General features: G+C 36.2%; 1 protein-coding gene across 1 annotated transcript in view; it reads left to right on the top strand.

Annotated features, from left to right (window-relative positions):
• AKAP6 (A-kinase anchoring protein 6) overlaps positions 1–22,959 on the top strand; it is a 290,842-nt gene that overhangs the window by 39,739 nt on the left and 228,144 nt on the right. The window contains exons 2-3 of the mRNA XM_075151694.1: positions 10,033–10,096; positions 17,526–17,883. Coding sequence (XP_075007795.1) covers positions 10,053–10,096; positions 17,526–17,883 — 402 coding nt within the window. The 5' untranslated portion in view covers positions 10,033–10,052. The remainder of the gene's footprint in view (positions 1–10,032; positions 10,097–17,525; positions 17,884–22,959) is intronic.

Raw genomic sequence — 22,959 nt, 5'->3', positions numbered from 1 at the left:
TCTGACTTAAAACACATAAATCTCAGGGACTTGTGAAGTGGCTGCCCTCAAATTTATTTCAGCTGCTCGTTTGAGCTTCCACTCCTCCTTACTGCTGAGTAAGTCAATTATTTGTCTCAGATGCTGCTCACGAATTTCCCAAACAGCAAAATGAATTTTCATGGGCAATGCAGAAAGAAAAACAATATAACCAGAATGTAGCTTAACTAGGCCACAACTTTTGAATGAAACACACCTGGGAACTCTCCAGAGATAACTTATTTATTGCAGGTTGTTTCCTTACTGCTTCTTTGCTCAAGCAGTTAACAAATGCTTGATGTCTTGGTTGTTTCTGTTTGGAGGGGACCTAGTCATAAAACTGAAATTACTGAGCTGAAGCAGTTTATATCAAAACAGACTTAAATAGACACAAATGTTTTTCATGGGTTGTCTCTTTCCTCGTTCAAACCATCAGACTGCTTTTTTACAACCTAGGAGTAAATGTTTTAGTGCAAAAAATAAGTTCCGATCAGTATTAAGTGGTAGCTATATTTAATAAATCAGCCACTGATTTTAACCATTACATTGTCATATTATAATGCTGATATATATATATTATATCCTTTGTATTTAGGTAGGATCTTGCACTAACTTGTTGAAATATAGTTATGGTGTGTTTTTGAATCATACTACTATTTCTTTGAAGTTGTCTCTACTTCTCAGAACTGTAAATGTCCATAAGAAAGAAAAAAAGTAGATCTAAATAAATTCCACTCTCCATAGACTGGTTAAATGATGGGATGACTGAAATGTGCAAACCCTATGGTATTTAATAGCATAATTTTTCATACTGCTTTGGTTTCATGTTAGTCTGTTTCTACAGACTTTAACTATACCTGCAATGCACTGAAGTGGCCCCTTGGCATGAAAGAGGTATAGAAATAGGTATCGGTATAATGATTTATAAAGTATATGTCTTTCAATAGGTGGAAGTGCCCTTCTGTACTGTTAATTTTGAAGAAGCAGTGGATGTTTCAGCAGGAGGAAAGATAAGATAAGGTCTTTAGTTCTGAGAAAGTAATTTAGGTCCAATGCCATTTCATACACACTAAGGCTGGTCAGAACTAATTTCAAGTCAGCAGAGTCACATGACTGTATATCATTCATGAAAGTAGAATAAAACATGTAAATCGGAATTTGACAGCTAATTGAACAGAGCTGACAGTGTGTCAATAGATATTTTCAACTAAATGCATTCTTTCAAAATTAAGTTGTTTTAAATTTTTTTACCTGCAAAACTAGGTTCCTGAGAACCTAGCTTGGACTGGAGTTTACAATGCTGAGTGCTAGCACTCTTGGTGGAACAGATTGGCTGTCAAAGTTAAGAACAGAACACTCCCTGCAATGTGTGAGGCAAGACATACCTTAACTGTAATTCACCATGGCCCCAGTGTAGACTAGCATAAGCCAATGAAGGATGCTAAGGACAGGAATATATCTTACATCTTGTCCTAATCAGATTAGTCACACATGTTGTGCAATTCAGAATTCTGTGATTCTTTTCCTCCAGTCCCATGGTCTGTATGAAAAGCATGCAGAATATTGGTTTTCCTATATTTTCTGTGCACCTGATCAATTTTCTGAAGACTTGGCTACTTGACATGCATGAATAAATCACACATGCTAAATCTGAAGCCTCATGCCTGGGGGAGAATCACTTCCTTGTATTTGGTGAGAGAAAGTCGTGGGGGTGGTTTTTCCTCCATGCACAAATGGTTGCAGAAGGCTTAAACCAAGTGAGAGGTCTAATTCCTGTTCCTTTTTGGAAATGGTATCCACTGTCAAAGAAAGCACCTTAAACAGAACTTTATGAGGTGCTTTGAGTGGAGCTTGCTCAGTCGCTCTGGTTTAAGTCTACTTTTTGTAAACTTTTTTTTTAAATAGAGTGGCCGGAATCTAGGTCTGAGCCTTCCCAAGTGATTATCTTAAAAGTTCAGGTTACTGTAGTTTCTGTAAAATCACGTTTGTTTTTCCATCTCTCTGAACAAAAACTTAAGTGGCAAAAAGCCAATATTCTAATTTATGCTGAAAACCTGTCGTCTTCTGAAATACTGTATTAGTATAATCATCACAGTTGCATGGTTTAGTGTACCATAGGAGGTTGGCAGCATCAAGTAACTAAACTAAAACTCTCTAAAAACTATTTCAGAATAAGACTGTAAAATAATCAGTACATGTAATCAATATATTAACTAATGACAAAATTAAGGGGCCAATCCTGAACAACTCTGGTAGGCCTTAAAGGAAGTGACTGTCAGAACTTCTCAGAAAGAAGCCCTAAATAATATAAAATTAAGTATTTAAAATTGCTCTCTGTTTTTTGAAATTATATATTAGGAGTGGAGGAATTAGAGGCTTATGTTTATTAAATTTTTCATATGGCCTTGAGAAAAGAGTTTAACATGTTTTTCATTTTTTTTGGTGGGTTTTTAAGCCTTTTATGTTCCTCTGAAATTCTTGGTTTAGTTGAGGAACAAATAAGTGTCATAAAAGAAATTCCATTTTGTGAGCATTTCAAAACTAGAAAGTGGTGACATTTGGTGAGGGGGAGTCTTATGGAATTTCAATCCCAATTTCCAGACTAAAAGCTACATATAACAAAGATGCATAACATTTTCAACACAGAATTTGCTATTTAAGGTTTAGGAAAGCACATATAGAACAATGACTTTATATAAAGTCAGTCATTGCAAACTTAAAAAAAATTATTCTTGTAAGTGCATCTGAGATCACAATCATTATCATTTATCTTCATGTAGAGTGCACACAATTTTCCAATGGCTATTTTTCTACTTTTTAGTAGTTTTCCATTATAACATTTTTCTGGATGTATGAATCCTGCATGCATATAGTTCATAGCTGTATGTTTACCCCGCTTTCTCAACACATTCTGCCTATCTATATAACTTTCTTTTGCTAAGTAAAAATGGTTATTAATAAAAAATGACATAAACTGAAGACATATAATTGACTTGTAGCAATATGTTCAAAACAATGATGAAAGTGTATTTTTTGAAGTAGGTACTATTCCATCATAATAAACATTTTATTTTTATCAAAATATGAAGATCATGCAGAATAAGAAATTCTAGAGTAAAACTGAAGAATAACACTGGAAAAAATTGGTCTTCTGGATAAGTGAATATTTCTCCATTCTGCCTGTTTATACCCTTCCTTTTTCACATACTGTACATGTATTTGGTAGGATGAAAAAGTCTCTGAACTGTAAATACCTGTAATTATGTACACTGACTTGAAATTTGACCAAAGAAAAATGCTAGTTCATATCAGTATTTCAGTTCTTCAGAATGTATTAAGATCCTACTGTTTCTGTAGGTGCTTGATCTAAAATTTAAATAGCATAGCAAATTGAATGGACCTCCTGCAGACTGTTTTATGGCATCTCTGTTTATTGATCCATATTATTGAATTGTTCAGTACAATTCTGAAAATAATAAGAGAATTATGTGAGTTGAACCGATTTACCAAAAGTGTACACCATATATGTGCAGAGAACAAGGAGTTTGCAGCTTGTTTATTCATAAAATGTGCTGGTGCAAATGTCTTACCGCCTGCTGGTGGCAGCAGACAGGTTAAGATTGATCATTCTTAAGCTACTCTTACAAAGAAAATTATATCTTAAGATCCTATTTGGGCTAGTACAATTATTTCTGGCTCTGGAAAATTAAAATATAAATCCCTGGTCACATTTCTAGGAAAATCCTCTGTGCTTGAAAGCATTCAGAGAAGTCTTGGAACACAATGCCACATGTACCTTTCATATCAGGAGAAAAAAAAAATAAACCCAAATGAACAACCATAACTGTCTGTACATTCTCATTGTACAAAATGAGTGTAGCCCAGTCATAATGCGGCAGACAACAAAGACAACACTTTCTGAGTTATTGGGGTTCAAGAATCTGAACCAGAAATATCCAAACCTGTTTATTCCCATGTACAAGTAGCTTTTGTAGCTGGAGACTGACATCCTTCTCTTCCATGCCAGCCCACAGATGACTATAAAAATCAAGTTGCGATCTACTGTGGAGGTGGTCTAGTTCTGTGATATCTGTTCTTCTAGTGTGTGTTGGTCAGGACCCACTGTGCAAGGTCAGCTTTGAGATGGTCTTTTTGGAGTATTGTAAGGTGATCTCTGTACCATCATCATCTGTTGGATCTCACCAAAAAACCTCTGTGTTTGGGTGACTCTTTAGTCCGTTATCATAGAACCACTCACACAAGAGTCAAAATCATCAGGGAAGGCAGGAAGAAAGAAAAAAGGTATCCAGAGTAAGTAGAACTTCTGTTGAGACTCCTTGTTCCCTATAGTGGAACTCCAAGCTTTAAGCCTATATCCTTTCCTTTCCTTGCTGAACCAGAGTCCAACTCCCACGCAGACAGCATTGATGCTTCAAGCCATGTCTTCCAGAATTGCTGTGCCATTTCTTAAGTACAGTCGCAACTACATCTAGTCCACCTTATATAGCCTTAGAATATAAGCAGTTGCCTCCCGTGATAGCAAAACACCATATATAAACAATGAAAACATCCTAATAATTTTATATATGATGCTGAATAGTACTGATTTCTCCCCGCACCCCCGCTTGCCTTTAGGAAGTAGAGTTATGTCCCTCTTAACAATTTGTAATTACAGGTATAGTTCAGCTTTAAAACAAAATTTGTATCCATATCTATTTGCAGTTTGGGGGATTGCATAAGCATCGTACCACTTAATTGTGTGGGACTTTGAGAAGTATGTCTTGCAAGATAAAGAGAGGAATATTTTTCTCCTAAAGAAGTTCTGACTGGCAGAAAGCATGAACATATTGTTTTTCTCGAACAGTGGCAAATGGCTGAGAGTTTTCCTTTGCTACAGTAAGGATGAATTGTTCATGGTAGAAAATATGTCAATAAACCACTTGAGCTATATGAGTGACAACTCCTGCCTATTCATTTCTTGTTTGATGATACTCTGTTCTTTGTGGTGGTATGCTCTGAAGTCTGGATATTTTGTCACGTGGATGTCGAATAAGAAAGTACCATCAGGCAGGTCACTGAATGTTTATATTTTGCTAAACCTTCATTCTGGTGTTACCCTCTGGCTGATTTTTTCCAATATGATTCTTGTGCCACAATTTCTTCCTTCAGTCTTTCTGTTACTGTTGTCTGCAGTTTCAGATGAGCTAAGCTTCTTCAGTTCACTGGGGGCAAAGTGCATCCTTTTGCCTTGGCATACCGTTAAGGTGCCATGGTTAAATGTGCTCAAGGTAGTGCAAGTTCTAATGTTGATAGAGATGAATGTTGATATGGGGTAAGGGTGGTGCATTGATACACTAGTTCATGTTGATAAGCAGTGGTCTTAGTTCTTAACCTGCTAGAAACTTTTTTCCTCTTAGAACTGACAGAATAATAATTAAACCTCTCTTATTTCTGCTTGCATCTTTTTGTCTTGTTTCACACCAGCTAAGCTTATTTTAGATTGAATTTCCTTTCTATTACTCTGACTACTAGCTTTTTGAATCTGTTCCCTAGCATCTTTTTGTCTTGCACCCACAGTTAACCTTCTCATTTTCTTGTAGCTCCTGCTGATCTCCTTTTATTTCTTTTTCCTTCAGTCTGTAGTCCTTGCACTTTTGCTTTATCTGTGCTTCTTTTCACAACACTGTCTGCTTTCTTTTATCTTCTGGTCAAATGCTTAGCTCTTGGAATTCAAAAGTCACCTTCAAAAACAGGTTTGGGTTCCTTTATCCCTGATCCTTCCAAGATACATATGTTCTTCAAGGATTGAGTTTCCTTGGAAGAATCTTATACAAGAATCTGTAGTTTTCCTGTGAAACATTTTAGTCACTTTTATAGCATCTTCAAGACAGTATCTGTCCAGATTGGAAAAAAACTTACCAGAAGTACTTTTTTCATGAGTGCAGTTAGACTACAAGGGTTTGGGTTTGCCCTTAACACTATAAATAGCTTAGGTATTGATATGTACCTACGTAAAGGGGATAAAGAGGCAGGGTGATTTTTTTCTTTCTTTTGTTTCTTTCTTTCTTTTTGTTTGTTTGGTTTTGTGGTTGTTGTTGTTGCTTTTGTTGTCCTAGTTGCATCCTTCCATTGTAAAAGATTGTCCTAGGTGGACAAAGGTGGCTCCTTTTTGTTGTTTTGTTTGTTGTTTTTTTTTTTCCTTCAGGGATTGTGCTTTGAACAATGCATGTCAGAAATATAGTTTCTCTCCTGGAGCACGTACAATATCGAACATTTGTACAGACCTACCCAAAGCATCAGTGTTAACGTTGAACTACTAATATTACAAATATTATGTTAATATCTTATAGCTAGTTAAAGTTTTGAAGCAATAATTGTGTACTCTGAAGTTTCAGAACCATCAAAATTTGGATTCCTCTTCTAGCTTAACCTAATTTTGGTGTATCTGATCAAGTTTGTGGTAAAAGAAAGCAGCGTTAGGTAACTGAGAATGACTTAAAAGGCTAAAAACATTTGTGCCTTAATTTTCCATGTTCAGCTTAAGAGCTCTTGAAAGCCTGCTTTCTTATTTCTTTCATTTTATTGACTTCTGTGAAGTTGGTCTTAGTTAAACAATAATCAGAGAGAGATCAAAATGAAAGTTACTTATCTCAGAAGGTGCAGTCTGTAACAGTGCTGGTGGATAGTCTTGGTGCATATTATGTACTTGTGTATTCATAAAAGTGTATGAGATGAAAATTTGAGAGAATTTTATACTGAAAAATTTCTTGGCCACTATCATTGTTGTTGAAACTGATTTTGCATTTAAGAATAAAGTTCTGCAATTGTCAATATTTTTAAATTTGGCTAGAGTTCAGATGCAAAACGATGTTGGAAACATGCTTGAACCTTGTTTATAGGTGCCATTGATACTGTTCATGATATAGCTTTTCTTCCAAAATTTGTAAGGTACAATGAGATGAGAAAGTAATTTTTTTGATTGTATTCAGAAGACGGGTGATGGTGAAACTAGAAAGCTCTGAGTACAAAAATAGTATTGTACATGGAGAAAATGAAGTTGTCTCTGTCATTTAGTATAATCCAGAAAAAATAGTTCGGCACCGGGGTTGGGGAAATACCTTTCTGATGTTTTGAGTCAATTGTAAATGACCTTGTAAAAGTGGACAATAGAAAGGAAGGGGATAAAGCAACTGTACTCATTATCTTGGGTGATGGTGTCAATCAACTGATAACACAGCACTACTGGATATCTATTTTTAGGTGACTAGTAAGTCAACACCAAGGGTTAGGTTTTTATCCAAGTAGTGATTGAAGGAAAGAGTTTGCAAAATAGTTGCTGAAGCCATGGTTCATCCTTGTAGTAGAGAGAGTCTCTTATATTAAAAGTTAATGCAAAAGTTATGTATATTAAAAATTAATCCCCAAAATGAAGAAAACATTTTACAGTGCACTATTACTGTGATAACTGAATGTCTGAAACAACTGAATGTACACATTTGATAATGTATTATTGATATTAGATAGTATCATGAACCAAAACAATAGAGCAGAACCCTTCAGTATGACTTAGTACAAAAAATCTAATCTATGCTCCAAAGAGCTTAGTCTATTTCTGTTAATCCCCAAATTGAGACAAAAAGCAATGGCTGTGGTGTTCTTCTAGATAAGGCCTGAAAATATTATATTTAACAGCTAAATTATTTATAGTTAAACTTTACTTGACAGTGAGAATTTGCAGGGTCAGCTAACCACAGTGTGTTGTGTCTCTCATAATACAGAATATTGATTTCCAAAATGGATCAGGCTCTCTGATCTCAGCAGCTGCACTGTTCATCATTTCAAAAAGTAGCAGTTTCTTCAAAAATCTTTATTTATTATAATAAAATTATTAAAATTTAGTGTAATAAAGCTATTTTCAAAAATTGCAATATGTCTTATGGCTATTTTGATCTATTTTATCACTAGGATTGGGGCTGGGGCAGCTTAAATGCCTGAAGTTGCATTGTTGGGTCTGACATACTAATATTGTGTCCTGAAGAATTCTTCAGGCAGATTATTCTTTTTTCTTTCTTTTTTTAAATTATTATTATTATTATAACTTTTGTACTGAGAGACTGAGCATCCAGTATTGCACTACCTGTAACCTATCTGATACTGCCTTAATTTAAGGAAGAAACCCAAATGATCTTGAATGACTGCTAGAGAAAGATATAAGACTTGCATTATAGTTAGAGGTTGGCTATTGACTGACATGCTTTGTACAGTATATATGAGAGGATAAAAAATAATAGAACTTGAAAATGGGCTAAAATAACCTTGCCCAGTTCTTCTTGTCTGATCTATTATGAGGTCATATTGCTTTATACAAGTAATTAATTTCTCATAATCAACTTCCATAAGAAAAAGCAAGAAGCTTGTTTAGCCTCTGGATAATTTTCCCTGAAATAACGTTAAGCTTTTTCCTAAGTGATTAGCATGTATTTATTATCCAAGCCCAATATTGTTTTTGCTGTCTTCCAACTTAAAACATCTTTCACATTATCTCTTTGCAGAAAAATTTTGAAACAATTTTTGGAACAATTTTTGGAACAACCTTCTTGCTAGAATAATAATTTTGCATCCTTCACCATTTGACTTTTGTAGCTGGTGAAAGGAAAAGTTATATTATGATTGCAAATGCTTTGCTCACTACTGGCCACTAGAATGACAAAAATGGCTTTATCCAGGGAGATTAAAAAAACCCACAACACACCCAAAAACACAAACCAAAAAACAACAACCAACTGTTCACGTGTTCATTGAAGAATCAGCATATGAAAGTTGCCACTACGTATGTCTTCTGTGTACTGCTGACATTCTGGAGTGAAAATTAGGATAACGAAAACCTAAGGTGGTGTAGGGCAGTTAGCTAATAAAAGATGCTGAAGTAATGATGAATTAATATGAAGCACCTAATTTGTTTTTGTCCATTTTAATGCTAATCTCTTCGCACCACATCATCTCCCAGTCACTGTTTCTTACTGCAGGGCAAACCTGCTCTGAGTCAGAAATGGCCAGGAAACACAACTACTCATCCCAATATCTTTGATTCTCTGAATACATTGCTCTATCTGTATGAGTCTGGCACTACACATTTGTTTTCAATGTCTGTACATGTTATAGGGTAGAATTTTTTTCTGATGTACCTCATAACGATTGTCTAATGGGATCATTTCCAGCTAGTCTCCCTGGTTTTTTGTAAGTGAGAACATAAAATGATATGAGCTGGGAGTGTATAAATTTTATGCACTGTTTCAGGCATACATCACAGTGTTTAGGTTTTTACATAAGCCTGTACGGCATATTTTCTTTAGTAGAGAAGTATTCCTGACACTCCATGGTGGCTTTCTAGGCTCAGTGTGACAATTCCAATACTCTATTAATTTCAGAGGAATAGTTAAATATAGGGTTGGATTTTTTGGTTGCTTTTTTTTATCCCCAGCTTTTTTTTTTGAGGATAATTGCAGTTAATGCTGGACTAGAACTATTGGATATATTTTTAGATAAACTTGGTGCTTGTGTAAAGATGCACAGTAGATACCTCTTGAGATGTGAAATCTTTCTCTGAAACAGAACTCTGCTTAGCTTCCAGTTTTAATCCACTGATTAATTGTAGGGGCATAATACTGTACAGTTTCCACAGTTTATGAAATTCCTGGGCTTGACAATACAGGTGCAAATTGTTGATATGATGAGTATATTAGATTTACGCTCAAAGCTTTTATTCATATAGATTATCATAGTTGTGGCTTTATATATATACTGAAATGAATTTAGATCAGGGACTTGGAGTTTATTGAAGCAGCTGAAGACACTGAATAAACCGAGGGCTTGAGAGAGGTGAGTTCAGGACTGTTTGCTGTTTGAAATTTTCAGTTATGCTTTCTTTAAAAGGAAACTGTTTGCAGATTAAGGTCTTTTGTTGAGTTGTTCCTGAAACGAATACCTGAAAGGGGTCCTGCTTGGATCTTGCAGGTCCTCCTTTGGAGAACTGCATGCAAAAACCATGGCAAGTAGAATGGCTGCAGCACCCTCTTAGGTATGTAATGTGGTTGGGCAAATTACTGAGACCCTGAGAGGAATTGTAGTCTACCACTTTGAAGACCTTTGGACAAAGAGCACATAGGAAATATAATGACTGCTACCATTGACAAGAGGTTGGGGTTCTTCTGAAGAATGAAGAGACCTAGGTTGTGAAAAACAGCAAAATTTAAAGTTTCTGAATAGCATGGTCTTAAAGTGGTATTTTATGACCTCCACCCTATCTCCTAAGTCACCTTTTTTCACGGCTGAGAGTCTCAGGCTGCTCAGTTTTCATGTGAACAGAGGTGATTACATATTCCTGTTTGTCCTTCAAATTGCCTTTTTTGAACCCTTTTCCAGCTCCACTGTATTCCCTTTGTGATGAGGAGGCCAGAATTGCACATGACATGCTGGTTTTGTACCATGAATTTATATAGTGATGTAATGGTATTTTTTTTCTCCTTTATTTCCTATTCCTTTGCTAAATGTTCCTAAAGTTTGATTTTCTTTTTGCCTGCTATTGATTATTAAACTGATGGTTTTTATGGAAATTTGATAGTTTTCCTTCCAAAACATTGCTCTTGAGTAGTAACACTCATCGTGGAGCCCATTCTACACATGCAATTAGGACTATTTTTTTTCCTCATACACATAAGTTCATATTTGCCTATAGTGAGTTTAATCTGGTATTTTATTGCTCAATTTTTCAGCCTTGTAAGGTCCTGCATTTACTCAGAGTTTAAATTTGTCCCAAGGACTTCAATACCTTTTGCAAACTTTTTCACTTGATTGTTCACCCACTTTTCAGGTAATTTATCAGTTTATTGAGAAGCACAGTGCTTAGCAGAGGTTTCTGTGAAACTCTGTGTGTGATCTCCATTTGTCTCCATTCGTTCTCCATTCCACTGTCCATTTATTGCTACTGTTTCCAGCCTTTTACTCAATTATTTGTCCATTCAAGGACCTTCCTCCTTATCCCATGGCTACTTAGGTTCCTTTAGCTTTTGGCATTGGGTCTTGTCAAAAGCATTTTGTGATCTGTTTGGAAAACTCCAATAGCATGGCTTTTCAAAAGCAGTGGAGGCTCTTCCTCTAAAAAATGGTACTTTTTCAGGTGTTGCCTCATTTTGCTACAGTTTCTACTAATTCTTCTGTTATTAACATCAGGTGGAAAGGTCCCCCAGGACCTTTCTTGAAAAACTGGTATCCTAAGAACCAAAGAAGGTTCAAGTGAAAGGTCACGCACACCACAATCAGCAATTTGGCTATTTCAGCCTTGGCTTCTCGCAGATTGCCTGGGTATATAATGCCTCGACCTTGTGGTCTATCGGTTTGTTTCATAGTCTTTCCTACTATCCCATCGATTTCAGACAGATCCTTTGCTAAATCCTCCAGTAGCATTTCCACTTGCCCTGATTTGCCACAATAATTTCCAATTTCTAGCTAAACACTTGCCTTGCAAGTTCTACATTTCCCTTCACCTTGTTTTAGAAAGAGAAACAACAGATACCAAAGAGCATGTTGGGTCATCCTGATTTATAGACATAATCAGGAACTCAGACATCCATTGTGGGATTTTTGCAGTTAATCATTGGTGGTCTGGCTTTGCTACCATTAAAACCTTGGGGGTAGACTTTTTAATGGACTTTAAGTCAGTCACATTAAAAATTTTAATCATGATTCACATTAATGTTCAGGCTTAATATTGGCATTACTATGCAAGACTCTTTGGTCTGTATCCCGCAGGAGTTCAGGCATCCACATATTCCCTATCAGATATATCTTCTAAGAGTCTACACACATCGAATAGGAGGCCCAGCTGTGCTAAATGAAATTTTTTTCCCTTCCTGTCCAATTTGTTCAGATTTTTAGGTGTAATAGTAGGATAATTGTAAAGGAGGTATTTTTGAAATGTGTTCACATGGAATGATATGAAGAGAAAAAACTAAATTGGCTCTCTTAGAATTCAGTTATTTGAAAGCTTTTTGAAATTGTTGTATTTCTTAAATCATGTAGGAAATCTGCAATAGAATCAGTGTAGCATGGATAGTGTTAATGTGATATTAAATTCAAGTTGCTCTATATGTATTTACTGACATGATGTATTTCATTTTTTGGTACACTGACACAGTTTATATTTGCAGTAGATACAGCAGATTGCATTTTCAAGGAAAGATATAATGAGCCTTATAACTTGGCAGAGAATTCCTGAGACTATTGAAATGGAAAAGAAATGGAAATATAACTTGGCTGTGTGAGATATTCATTTTGACTGCATCTATTTAAGAAAACTCAAATCAATGAGCTCATTAAATCTGATGTTAAAATTTACATCATTAGATTTCAAAGTCAGCAAGCAGACATAATTATTTAATGATGGAGTTTCTCTGGGTTTTTGGGCCATTTTGGAGACTGAAATGAATTGTTTACTTGACAGACAGGTGGCTGTCTAGTGCTTATGGCTGATTTTAACAATATGTGACAGTAAGAAAAATTAGAGCTTGTTAACATTCACTCGACCCAGTGTCTGCACCACTGATCAATGCTTGGACTATTGTATGGCTTCAAATGCTTAATGAATCTTTGTTTGACAGGAACCAACTGCTGCTGGAGGAAAACATGGATGATCTGATAGCTGACAGAGTGAATATGGCCTCCACTTTATAAACAAGGAAAATGTGAATAACTGGGGAGCAGAATGAATGAGAGAAGTCTTTCAAGGCTTGTGGTGATTGATGAACTATATTATGGTTGACACACACATTCTATGTTTTGCATAAAAGCGTTAGCATCTGATTGAGTGGAAAACCAGGGGAAAGCGAGATTCCCTATATGATTAGTGGAAGGTAATCAGCCATCTGTTAAGCGTAATGCACTTACTAAAGATGAAGATAGAAAGCATATGTGTGCCTGTGCTTACACAGGATCTCTCACCTTTTATACAAGTATCCATGAAAATATAGAACTACATATAAAGAACTAACACAAGACAAAAAAAAAATACTCTCAATTCATCTATTTTTTTTCTCCCACCAGAAAGAGTACAAGCTTGTAGCTATGTTGTGTAGTTCATAAATGTGTCCTTTCAGCAGACTGAAACAGTAGCTTCAGAAGTGACAAAAACAAATAGTTTGAGGTGTATTTTTTTAAAATAATGGCATCATAACTCTCTCTCACTCTGATTGTGATGATGAAAATAAGGCTATGCCCTGAAAATATTGAGAGATGGACTTTTTATTGATCAGGACATTTTCAGCTGTTCACCTCCAAATTTTAAATCATCTATTTTATACAGCTATTCCAGGTAGAGAAAGGATTTGGTTTAGAAGAAAGCTAGAGTCTGATGTAGCATTGCTTGCCCACCTAAAGCTGTCATTTATACTACCAGGATTTTGCGATGTAGAAAACAAGACTGAGCTTAGCTTTTCATGTTTATAAAGAACTGTAGTGGTGATAGAGGTCCTGTTTAGAAGGAAATGAATCACTTCTTTACCTCTTTTCAAAACTTATTTTTGCATAGTAGTGTACAAAGAGCAACTCTAAAAAATGTATTCAGTTTTAATATGTGTTCTAACACTTACTATAGCGGTTTACAATTCACTATCTGTACGTCTCACAAAATCTGGAAAAACAAAATACTCCAGAAATACAACAAACTCTAAGGCCAACACTTAAAATCAGTGACTTAAAATATCAAACACCACAATCTATGATCCCAAAGTATTGTTTAACTTGATCATCCATTCGTATCTTTTTTTAGCAAATGTTTTAATTCAATAGATGACGGCTTGGTATATGGAATATTGTTCTTAAATACGCTTTTTCAAATTTCAAATTTAAATTGGTTTTGCTAAAACTTATCATACTGATGGTATGTTATGCAAATACTGGAACTGCTGAAGAAGGACTTCCGTTCCCCATCTTGCTGTTTCCACCTTCGATGTTTCAGTATAAAAGTCATATCCTAAATGCTGGAGGGGAAAGGGTATAGCTAGAGGACAATAGATGCAAGTGTCTATACGAGAATGGGGTGGAGAGCAGCTAATTTAGTCATCTTCAGCATCTAGCGTCTTAACAAAACTTTATGAATGCAGTCCTCTGCAAGGCTGCTGACCCAGTTAGAAATATGGAAGTTTAACTTGCACGTGGTCAGTAAGCCAAAAAGCAGAACCTACTTCTGATCAAAAGTATTTTGGCAAGTTTTATAACTCCTAAATTGTAGATATGTCTGTGAGGTTTGCTGTTATTGCCGGGCCCTGGTATTTACTATTCAGTATTTCAACATTAAAACTTTGTAAAAATACCTCTGTGGCAGGGATTTTCCTATTTTCCTTTCATATCTAATGCATGAGAGTGACTGAAGCTTGCACTCTCGGTGCCTTGCCAGCGCGTTTCATAGGTCAGCGCAGGCGTGACAGGGGAATTATGTTGCTTTGCCACAGTTGCCGAGGAGCTGGGGGAGGGATAGTGGGGTGGACCTTACTGTTTCTCTAGTGATTTTAGGAGCACTCCTGTGAACATGCTGCTTCAGTGCCAGTTTTCTCGGAGAGTGCAGGAGAACATTTCAGTTTTCCTTTCTCTCGGCATAGTTGGATGATGATGCCTTTTTATTCTGCCAAGAAACAATTTAATGAATCTGTGTCCTGGTGTTCAGATTCAGTCATTTCTTGCTGCAACAGTTTCTCCTTTCAAGCATTTGTGGGCTTTTTAAACCTTTCCCAGACCTTGCCAATTAGTATCCACAGTGTGTTTTATTACCTTTGTAGGATTTTTTTTTTAAGAATGTGAAAAGAATGATCTATTTTAAAGTTTCTCTACATATTCTTACTTGAAGTGTTGCAACTTGTGGTGATCTGGCAGAAAGAAAAGGATTCAAAGGACTTGACTTTAAGAACAACTAGGATTAAGGAGGCATTAGCTCTAATGCTGGAGACGCAGTGTATAGAATCAAGCACACCGTAACAAAAAACAGGTCAGCAGGTTCCTAATGGTTGCTAATTGCAAACTCAGTGTATGAAAGCTAGAGCTACGCTCTGCATGCAGCATGGACTAGCTTTTGTTTGCTTCTGCAGGAGCATGTTTTAATTTCTGTTTGCTAATTGCTTTAACGTCCTTCCTAGAGCTGAGTCATGTTGAAAAACTCTTGCAGAGTGCCAAATTTTTTGTGGAAAAACTACTAAGCAAGTGCTGCACTTCTGTATCATTTAGTGATTCAGGACCAACTCTTTTGCTGGTAGGCATGTTTAATTTGTTAACGATAAACATGCAGAAATAAGGACCACGTGCACTTCACTAAAATTTCATTTTCAGGAGGAAATAATGTAGCAAATGTGCTTGAAGTAGTAATATAGTTTTGGCTGTTAGAACAGTTGATTTATATGCTTTAAAACTGGGGCTATGAACAGTAGTGTCTAAGACAAAAATTTTTCAAATTCAGTGATTTGTCTAACAATGTATTTTGAGTATGTATGGCAACAGCATTTAAGTTGAAAAACGGGCTGTGAAAAGATGGACTTGAAAAATACTCAGCATCCTGAAATGTTAATTTCATACAGTCTTGCTGCAGAGCCTTTTATTTAACACCATTTAATTATGAAGTCTTCAAAAATCTAACTAAAAGAGCTGGAAATTGTACTGCAGCCACTGAGAATGATTGGAATCTTCTTCCATTCCCTTTCCTTGATTGCACTGATAGAAAATTATGTTCTGAAGTGCCAAATTAATATTTACTAGCTTAATATCTGTTCTAAATATTGTTTTGTGGGGGCAATAGATGTGCAAAAGATAATTTACTAAGTAGTGGCAGGATAGGAAATAAAATCAAATTAACATTAAATGTAATCTTTTTGTCCTTCCCGGCTATAAGTAGTAGACTGGTGTTTGGATACTTCTTTGGTACTCTCATTGCCTGCAAGAGTAGTCTCTGGATGCTGAGACTCCACTTGAAATATTTAGAAATATAACTCAGTAGTCACAGTGTAGTTGATTTAATAGTGAAAGGCACTGGTTTCTTTTCTGCAATCTTGTAGCTATTATGCTAAAAGCTACAATTCAGTCTTTATAGAAAAGAAAGTCAAACTGTAAAAACTTGGAATGTTGCCCAAAGTAATAGCTGCTTAACTGAGTTATTTGCAGTCGTAGCGCTATGGAAAAGGAATACAAGCAAAAGTTATTAAAATGTAGTTGAAGTATTTCTAATATGCACTGGTTAAAACAAAGAAAAAACAGCTTTAAAAGGACCTAATCTTCCTAATTCTCTTAATGTAGACTTACTGAATATAGCTTAGGGTTGCAAAGTATTGAAGAAACAAGTAAATGCTGGTATAAGGTTTAGTGAAGTAGTATGTCAAATGTAGGCATGTGTCAAATTTGAGTCTCTCCAAAATTAGGTAAAAAATTACATCTCCTATTGAATGAAAGTTTTCATAATGCTTTAGGTATTTATCTCCAAACCAGGTGCATGCTGTTAAGTAGGGTATTTTTTTTCTTGGGCATGGGGTTTATGGCAGCCTTCTGTATTACGTACAGCTAGAGTGTACGGAGAAAGAAGTACAAAGTAAAATGTTTCACTTATTTACTTTTTCCAGTGAACCTTGTAAGTGTATATCGATGACACAGCTTTTGGACTTTAATAAAGCCACTCTTATAAAATGATGTTTTAATTTTAGGTACATATTTTGACATTTGGAGTTCTTATCTATAAGTTTTGATAGAGTTGTTGCTTATTGCAACAGTTCCTAAACTAACAAAGCTACAAGAATTTAAACTTCAAAACTAAAATCTGCGTACACCAGATCAACCAAGAGTCCTCAATAGTTGCTTCAAATTTGCCTTCAAAATTTTTGTTGTATGTGATCAATAGTCGAGTGGACATTTGGGAAATTTGAATAAAACTTAGAATCATAGAATCATTAAGGTTGGAAAAGACCTCTAAGATCATCGAGTCCAACCATCAACCCAACACCACCATACCCACTACACCATGTCCCTAAACTTGAGATATTTTGTGTTTAGTCATAAATTTCAGGCCAAGGAATATGTTCTAATACATGCTAGTTTACAAATACCCGTCCCACATCAACTCATGGAGTTCAGTAAAGTTCTGCTAGCTTTGTCAATGCTCAGTTTATTTATGTTGCAGTTGTAGAAAATCGGAACATATTTTTCATGAATGAAAACGGTCATTTCCAAGGTGATTGTCTACAATGAGAGAAATATGGTATTTGGGTTTTTTTTCTCAAACAAAGAACTTGTTTGTTCAAATCAACAAAGTTAATTTGAAAAGTCTATTTATTCTTGAACTTCCAGTGTAGATTTGCAGGGTCAAGCATTTATTTAGAAGTACGATACCTCTCTGAGGTTGCCGTTTACTCCTTGCCTTGTGAACATTTTTGTTGCAAAATTTGGTCTCATAACAGCAGTCATTTTTCTTTTTATTTTTGCAGCTATTTTGGAAAGAATTGTGGTTTAGACTTTCCCATGTTAGCCATGGATGTAGCACTTTCTCCCATGAGAACACAAGAACTGGATCCCATGCCGTCTGATGCATCTCCCATGCTTATAAACATGACTCCTACAGTAGAACGAAATGGGGAAGAGGATGTCATGAAGGAGCTTGATTCTGGCCAGCAGTATGAAAAGCCTCCTCCTCTACACACTGGGGCCGACTGGAAGATTGTTCTCCACTTGCCAGAAATTGAGACCTGGCTTCGGATGACATCTGAAAGAGTCAGGGATCTGACCTACTCTGTCCAGCAGGACTCAGATAGCAAGCATGTGGATGTGCATCTAGTACAGCTGAAGGTAGGATGAACTTTATATTGCAGACTTTTCAGTGAAGGTGGTTCACTCGACTCTGCTATTGGTAAAGTAAAAAAAAGGGCTTTTCATAACTGCTGTAGCATGTCTGACAGCCTGTGTTAAAAAGTGAATAAATTCTTTTCAGGGAGATAATAGAAACCGTATCATTCTCGGATTTTTTGCAACATTATTTACTCATCACTTAATTCAACAGTCATAACTATATTAATGAACATGTTCACACTCCAAGAGCAGCTAATACAACACTACCAGTAACCTGACTGGACATCTCAGAAATGCCTGGAAGTATTCCCATTGATTTTAATGGGCTTCAGTACCTAAACCTCCCAAATTTGTGTCCCAATAAGCATGGCTGCTCATTTGAAAACTAAGCAAGTTTCAGAGGCAGTAGGATAGAAAGGTGGTCTAATGTCCGGCCTTTCAGTCGTATAGCGGTTACGTTGAAGATTGAACTCAGATGGGACTACATACAAAATGTGTACGAAGAATTTTTTTTCAGATCTAAGTCTTCGTAAGAAATAGAAGTGACAAGATTCAAACAGTCACAGCCAGTAAACCAGCCTTCCCTCCCTCCCCCCAGCAAGAAAATGCATTAGCAAGACTGGACTTTGTCCCCCCAAAATCTGTGTTTTGTGTAAACAAAAAGAGTAACAATCCGCCTTCCCCCAACCTGAACACAAGTATCTTTAAACAATTATCTCTGTCTCGGTCCCAGATTTAAATTTCCGTGTTGAATCTTTAAAGATATTAACGAAATTCAAGCTGAAATTCAAATAAATAGTGTCTGGGCCTGTATGTGTATGTTCGTTTGCATGGCTTGGTTTGCTGCACCAGATGAAGCATGCTTTTGAAGGCAGCAAACAACCTCCAAAAATAGCAGGCAAATGTTATCTCTTCAGACTGAGCTGTCTTCAGAGTTGCATTCTGAGGCCTGTTTATGTGAACATAGTCTTCCTTCATACTCAGCGCGATGGTATTTTATTTGTGTTTATTTTAGGATTGGAGCTGTAGGCTGTCTTAAAATACAGCTCTGTGTACTAGTGCTAACCATAGAGCAATTGTACTGTAATCAGTCTTAACCAAATAGAGAGATGGTCTTGAGTTTTTTATGGTCCCACTATTTTTCTGAAAAATTTGGGGTAGACGTTGCCAGCTTTTGATAAGAGAAAGGACTATGTCCACAACGTGGAGTAGGTTTTTAGCAAATATGCCTAAAATGTATTTCTGCAGGCAGACATAACAAATCTTGCTGGACTAGGTGCCAGTTCTGATCTGGAATTGCTGGTGGCCGTATTAGTGCAGTGCTGAGCTGAAACTAAAGAGCTGTGGAGCTTGTGGATGGTATTCACACACAGCTTTGGGCTGGCTCAGAACACAAACAGAACCAATTTATGCCTACTTACAAAATGAGAATATTCTGTACGTATAACTCACCCTCACGCATCCACTAAAATGTTTTATTTCCAAATAGAGATCAGTGAATGAATAGCATTCCTCACATTTCTGTCCTTTTTAGAATTTATTTGTGAAGTTGCAAGAGTCAACAGTAGTTCATAAAATACTTTCCTAATGATTTTTTCCATGTAAGTAATTGCTGTAGCACCTAGGGGTTGTTTGGGACTAGGAAGAGATCTGGTTAATGCAACTGTAAAAAAGGACAAAAGAATAACGTGAAGGAATCTCAATTATCTGCAATTATCTGGCCTGTCGGCCTGGGAGGGCCTGTCGTGGAGGCTGTCAAATATTCTATGTACAGACCCTGGACTGACAAGGAAGTGCTCTTTTTCTGTGTTTATACACATGTGTATCTGTGTGCGTGCATGATAATGACTTGTATTTGAAGATATTTTTTAAATATTTGATATATTTTAAAATTTTTCACAAAGTAACATAAAAAGAAAAAGCTTTCAAAAGGATCTGTAGTAGTAGTAAAAAACACAGCAAAGTCTTAACAAACACATTATGAATACAGGACTTCACCAACTTGCTTACCTTTAAACCTCTATACAGACAAAAAAGAAATAAGAATGTAAAAGCAAGTGCTGTGGAAATGCTTTTATTCAGAACTTTAGATATATTTTAAATTGTTTATCCTTGTATCGTCTTGCATTATATAACTTAACGAAAATCAGACAAGCAAAAAAAAAACCAAACCCGTAATCTCATACAGATCGTCTTATTTGTTCTGTGCTCTGATAATTCTCCTTGAGGGGCTCCTTCCAACTGATTTGGGTCCTTCTGGAATTGTTGTGCCCAGGCTTGAAACAAGGCTCAATGTTAAGCTTCACCATTGCCAGAAGGCTGGAAAAAGTGTTTCACATGTCTTTCAAACAATACACAGCAGTTTAGTATTTTCTTTTTTTCACAACAGCAGGAGATGGTTGATTCATGTTCTGTTTGTGATTCACTGTAACTCCCAAAGTCCTTTGCTGCACTATGGGTTTTTCATCTCTCTCTTATCCATTTTATCTGTGAAATTTTACATGTAGTATTTTGCCTTTGTCCATTACTGAACTTTTTTCTCCAATTTCCTTTTTCTCAAGTGTGTCCGTGACTTTTTCAGTTCCAAATCTGTCTTCTGGTATGTTTGAAGTATCTCCCCCAAGAGAGATTGTGTCACCTGCAAATTTAAAAAGCCTTCTCTCTACGCCTTTTTCCAAATCATAAAGACAAAAATGAATGATACAGACTCAGGATAAAAGTTTATAACATAATAGTTTCTGAATATAATTTTTAAACTGCAAATGTAGCAGTTAAGGCAAACAATTTTTCATTTTCTCATAGTTTGTTTTCCTCAGCCAGGAGAGGTCCAATTCCATTTTCGGGCAGCTTTCTATTCATTTTGGATGCTTATAGTTGATTTCCTTCCTCTGGCTGTCAGTTGGCCCATGGTGATAGGGCTGATTTGAGGATCTAGGCCATAGCAGAGTTTTTATGTTATTCCTTGGAAAAATGGCTCAGCAAACAGATCATCTCTTTCTCTTGTGAATATTTGCTCTATATTCCTGTTGTAGATCTGTCTGTGCTTCTGCTCTTTCTGTAATCAAGAGCATAGTTTCTTTTTTGTGGCTTGTTCCCTGGGGATTTCGGTGTTTGCTGACAGTCTCTTTTCATGCTACGTGACTTAGGGCTTTACTAGCCACCACTGATCCTTTGAAAATACTTGTTTCTCTCACTTTTGCAATGCCCTTTCTCAGAACTAGCCACACAGCGTGAGTGGGAGGCTTGTCTTATGTCGTCCCTCGGGAGATTTCCTGGAAAGCTCAGCTTCACATGTAAGCTAGATGCATGAATCATAACTCTCCAGGGTCCGGAAAGCCTTAATTAATCATTTATCTGGTCACCACTCTTAACTCAAGCTGTGCTAAGATACATTTACATCTCTCTAACACATTCAGTGTAGCTGTTACCAATTGCAAATATTTGTAAAAGAGACGGAAAAAATCATGGTTTTACTACAAGCATATCTAAAAGTGCTCTCTCTGTCCTTGTATTGTGTTAACCTGCTGAGATGCTTTCCTGATCCATTTAGCTTTTTTAGTCTGAATAAAATATGCTTCCTTTTACAGCAGATTCTTTCTTGGAATCCTCCTGAGGTCCATCTTGGATTCAACTCCCATTGAGTTGAACGCTTTACTTTATACCCCTTAACCCTCTCAGGGAAGGGTCTAGTGTTTCAACTCATTGATTACTGCTTTCCGTCTTTTTGAAAAAACTGTCATTTTGGATGATCTTAGTATAATCTTCTGTATTTTAGATGTCTGTTAACTTCTAACGTTGTGGAGTAAAGCACTCCACGACCACTTTGTGACTTAAATGTCTGAATCATATATTGTATATTGACATAGAAACAAACACATTTTATGCTATGATAATGTCTTTAGATCTTTGCAGATCACTGTTCTTTTCTGTCTTTCCAAGTAGAGAGACTTCAGTCCTCTCTTTCCAGGATATCTGGGTCAGCCTCAAACATCTCTTGACTGGATCTTTCATCTTTCTTCCTGACTCCCACAACAAAATTTTCATGAGCTTTGGAATAGAGGTCAAATCTCATGTAACCATTATCCTTCTGCTATCTTTGTTTCCACTTTTTTGGGGGGGGGCTAAAGAAAATTTAATTCCTTTTCTCCTTGTATTTAAGTCCTGGATAAGAGAAGAGTGTAAGGAATTATCAAAGCAAGATATTAAAGGGTATTAGTTTCTAATATATTTGCAGTTAGATACAGGTTATTCCTTTTTTCATTCCATTACAAGCATTTTGAAAAAATGTAAAACCAGGGTACTGTAGGTGTCTTTCTCTCTCATCCCCTCCTCTCGAATTCAGTAGGCTTTTATTGAATAAATAATATTAAATATTGCTGGTTTTATTGAATAAATACTGAAGACTGGAACAAATGACTTTTCTGAGTACTTTTCAACTTTTTTTTCCTATATCAGTTCCTTTCGTGAGCAAAAATCAATCTTTTTTTTTTTCCAGATGTTAAAATAAGTCACTCAAAATATGGCTGGGTCTGGAAGATAACTTCAGTAAATTCAATTTCTTGTAATTTGAAACTCAGAACTGTCTCTATCATAATCTGTAAAAGGACTTATTCAATGCTAGCAGCATTGCTGAAGCACCTCATCTAACACATGGTTTTCTGTAACATTAGAAACAGGGCTATTCTTTCTTCTCACCTTTGGTTTGATGACTCTCAATGGCTCTGTTATTCTGAGGCTTGTGACAACATACCTTGCTTCTGCAGTTGTACAGCTTTTTAGCTGTACTATCTAAACCACCTTTAACTAAGCGCACAGATGAAGTTTTCCTAGAGTCTGAATCTCTAGACTGTACAGACAACTCTGTATTATAAGAGAACTTGGAGAAGAATTAAGCCTCATCATGTTACCATAACATAATTGGTATTTTACAGTTGATCACAGAAAAAGTTAGTGACAGTCTTTACAGAAGGGTGTATAGATGAAGCTCTCTAATGGAAATACTGTATGGACTGCTTTATCTTGACAGAAGTTTGCCACAAGAGATAATGTTATACTCCACAGGTGAAAATAAAACCT

Source organism: Calonectris borealis, chromosome 5 (genome assembly GCF_964195595.1).
Source record: "Calonectris borealis chromosome 5, bCalBor7.hap1.2, whole genome shotgun sequence".
NCBI lineage: Eukaryota > Metazoa > Chordata > Aves > Procellariiformes > Procellariidae > Calonectris > Calonectris borealis.
Note: the sequence above shows the minus strand (reverse complement) of the source record. Positions and strands in the feature narration are given on the sequence as shown.